At 36.8% G+C, this 3,491-nt stretch overlaps 1 protein-coding gene across 3 annotated transcripts in view; it reads left to right on the top strand.

Annotated features, from left to right (window-relative positions):
- Nucleotides 1-3,491, top strand: part of LOC106880692 (myotubularin-related protein 8) — a 223,581-nt gene that overhangs the window by 186,179 nt on the left and 33,911 nt on the right. For all 3 annotated transcript variants that reach the window (XM_014930780.2, XM_014930764.2, XM_014930771.2), the window contains exon 6: nt 1,817-1,951. In XM_014930780.2, coding sequence (XP_014786266.1) covers nt 1,817-1,951 — 135 coding nt within the window. The remainder of the gene's footprint in view (nt 1-1,816; nt 1,952-3,491) is intronic.

Genomic DNA, 3,491 nt, shown 5'->3' on the forward strand with positions numbered 1-3,491 from the left:
ATATATATATATATATATATATATATATATATATATATATATATACACCTCACCAAACAAGCTCAGGTGTGGTGGTGTGGCTAAGAAAGTTTGCTTCACAACAATGCAGTTTTGGGTTTAATCCCACTACACTATACCTTGAAGAAGTGTTTTCTATTATAATCCCAGGCTGATCAATATCTTGGGAGTAGAATTTGGGGAACAGAAACCGTTCAGGATCCCATCATGTGATTACACCTGTGTCAGTGCCACGTAGAAGTCACCCAGTACACTCTGTAAAGTGGTTGGTGTTAGGAAGCGCATCTAGCCATTGAAACGAAGCCAAATCAGACTGGAACCTTGTCCAGCCTGCCAGCTCTGGTCAAACTGTCCAACCCATGCCAGCATGAAAAAAAATGGACATTAAATGATAACGATGATGAAGAGGAGGAGAGAGGGTTGGGGTAGATGTAATCAACTCCTCTAAAATTGTTGGCCTTGTGCCAAAATTCCAAACCAATATATTTAATGTAGTGGAACAAGAAATGTCTACTCATGATTGATAGTTTGGTTGTAACCTCATCGAAACTGGCTCAGGTTAATAATGAGTATAGTCTGATTAGGACAGGCTCTGTGTTTTGATATTTATCTTTCAGCTAGAGTGCTTTATATTACATGGTGGATAATGTTGGTCGTAAATATTTGCCACTGTAAGTAATATCAGATAATGTTATATTGTCTTTTACCATTTACTTGTTTTGGTCTTTGGACTACATGTATGCTAGAGCACTGTCAAATTGACCCCAGTGCCTATTTTTTAATAGTCTGGTGCTTACTCTGTTGGTCTCTTTTACTAAGTTACAAGGATGCAAACGCATCGACGCTGATTGTTGAGTTGTGTGTGTGTGTGAAGGTAGCAGTGTCACAAATACAAGGAAATACAATATACATCCATATATATATATATATGTGTGTGTGTGTGTGTGTGTGTGTGTGTGTGATGAGCTTCCACAATTTCTGTTTACCAAATTCACTTGCATGGCATTGATCAGTTTGGGACTAAAATAGAAGATACTTGCCCCTGGCGCTGTGCAGTGAGATTGAACCCAAAACTTCATGGTTGCAAAGCAAGCTTCTTAACTACACAATCATGCATGCGCTCATAGGTGCAATGATTATAACTTTGCTTTATTCAAATTTCATGTGCTTATACGAAATAATAAATTGGAAACTAATTTTTCAAAGAATAATATTTATCAAACTAAAATTGAATGAAATGAAATGAAATAAATTCCTTATTTGTATATTCAAAATAAACAAATAGGTCTGGCCTTACTGTGTTACACCTTGGGCAAGTGTTTTCTACTATAGCCTCCAGCCAGCCAATGCGTTTTGAGTGAATTTGATTGGCAGAAACTGGAAGCTCATTGGGTGTGAAGGCATGTAGCTTAGTGGTTGGGTCTTCAGCTCACGATCATTAGGTCATGAGTTTGAAAGCTGGTGACACACTGTGTCCTTGAGCAAGACACTTTATTTCACATTGCTCTTGTAGGTTCAAGATATCAATGGTGTGATTGTTTAATTTTAGAATGACATTGTATGGTTGATGTGAGAGGCCAGAGTAGGTCATTTGAATATTTAGATGGAATGAACCCAATTTAAATGCTAAAGGGTTAAAAAGATGGATTGAAAAGCATTTTCCTTTCTTCCTATTCTTTTATTTATTTATTCATTTTTTGTTTTTGTTTCTGTTTTCCTAAAACTATTATTACATATGACAAGCATTTTCTATTACTTGCTGAGTTAAAAAAATCAATCTATATTCTTTCTTTGTTAGGCTGCTATCTGCCGTTGCAGTCAACCGCTTGCTGGATTCAGTGCTCGATGCGTGGAAGATGAACAGATGCTCAATGCCATTTTGAGAGTGAACCCAGAGTCATCATTTATGTATGTGGTTGACACCCGACCAAAGGTAAGGCCAAAGGTTAACCATTTGTTTGGTCCACTTAGGGTAAATCATCATTGGTACTGCAAATATCACTACTGTTATACTCATTAAGACATATGGGCACATTTACAGATAACTCACATATTACTAATTCTTTTAATACATTCACATGTACACAAATGCTTTTTTTCTCTCAAAGTTGACTGCTAAAACATCACCATTGAAAAGTTAATAAGTAAACATTTATATGGAGGAGTGGCTGTGTGGTAAGTAGCTTGCTTACCAACCACATGGTTCCGGGTTCAGTCCCACTGCGTGGCACCTTGGGCAAGTGTCTTCTACTATAGCCTCGGGCTGACCAAAGCCTTGTGAGTGGATTTGGTAGACGGAAACTGAAAGAATCCCATCGTATATATATATATATATATATATGTATATATATATGTATGTGTGGTTGTGTGTCTGTGTTTGTCCCCCCACCATTGCTTGACAACCGATGCTGGTGTGTTTACGTCCCCGTAACTTAGCGGTTTGGCAAAAAGAGACCGATAGAATAAGTACTAGGCTTCCAAAGAATAAGTCCTGGGTTCGATTTGATCGACTAAAGGCGGTGCTCCAGCATGGCCACAGTCAAATGACTGAAACAAGTAAAAGAGTAAAAGAGTATGGTCAACTTCCCTGTTAGAAATATCAGTCAAGTCTCTCTCTATCTCTCCCTTTCACTGCCAAATCCCACTTTACTATCTTTTAAAAAAAGGAAGACATGTGGATAATACAGTCCTACGTACATTATGCTCAAGTAAGAAAAATGTGATGAGCATGGCTGGAACATTTTTCGATTATATGCCTACTCATTCAGTGTTAAACTCTGGGATAAATAAGAAACATCTTTTGATCATAAGCATATTCTGCCAGTGTTAACCTAGCTTGGGATAAATATACAACAAAACATTCATATTGACTAAAGGCAAAGAAGAATGCATTGAAGCAAAACAATGCCAAAAATAAGTTTAAAAAAAACGCAAATTAAAAACCTATAATTGTGATAGTACAAAACTTTACTCTTGACTGGTTTGAAATGAAATGAAACATGGTACAGTGTATCATATGTAATAGAGTGAATTGAAAAACCTTGATTAATTGAGATTAAAATTCACTTTACAGGTGTATAAAATAAGAGCTCCCTCAGTGGAAGTATAAAATCTAAAAAACAGAAAGCAAGACATATAATTTCAACATGATTGGTCAATTGACAATTTGGATAGAAGTGGTTCTTGTCTTTAAAGCTGACTGATATTTGTTTACAAATAGTCATACATCTGTGGCTGTAGATCATCTTTCCCTGATTTGTGTGTGTGTGTGTGTGTGTGTGTGTGTGTGTGTGTGTGTGTGTGTGTGTAGGTAGTTGGGTAGCTGAAAACCACCAGCCTCTGAAACCCATGTAAAGGTACTTATGTGGTCATTCAACATACTTGAAATGGTAGTCAAATACTTAAAAATTGCACTTTATCATCTTAAAAAGTAAGTATGCATGTGTGTGAGGGTGAGAGAGAGAGCATTCTTT

This window comes from Octopus bimaculoides, chromosome 13, assembly GCF_001194135.2.
Source record: "Octopus bimaculoides isolate UCB-OBI-ISO-001 chromosome 13, ASM119413v2, whole genome shotgun sequence".
In the NCBI taxonomy this organism is placed as follows: domain Eukaryota; kingdom Metazoa; phylum Mollusca; class Cephalopoda; order Octopoda; family Octopodidae; genus Octopus; species Octopus bimaculoides.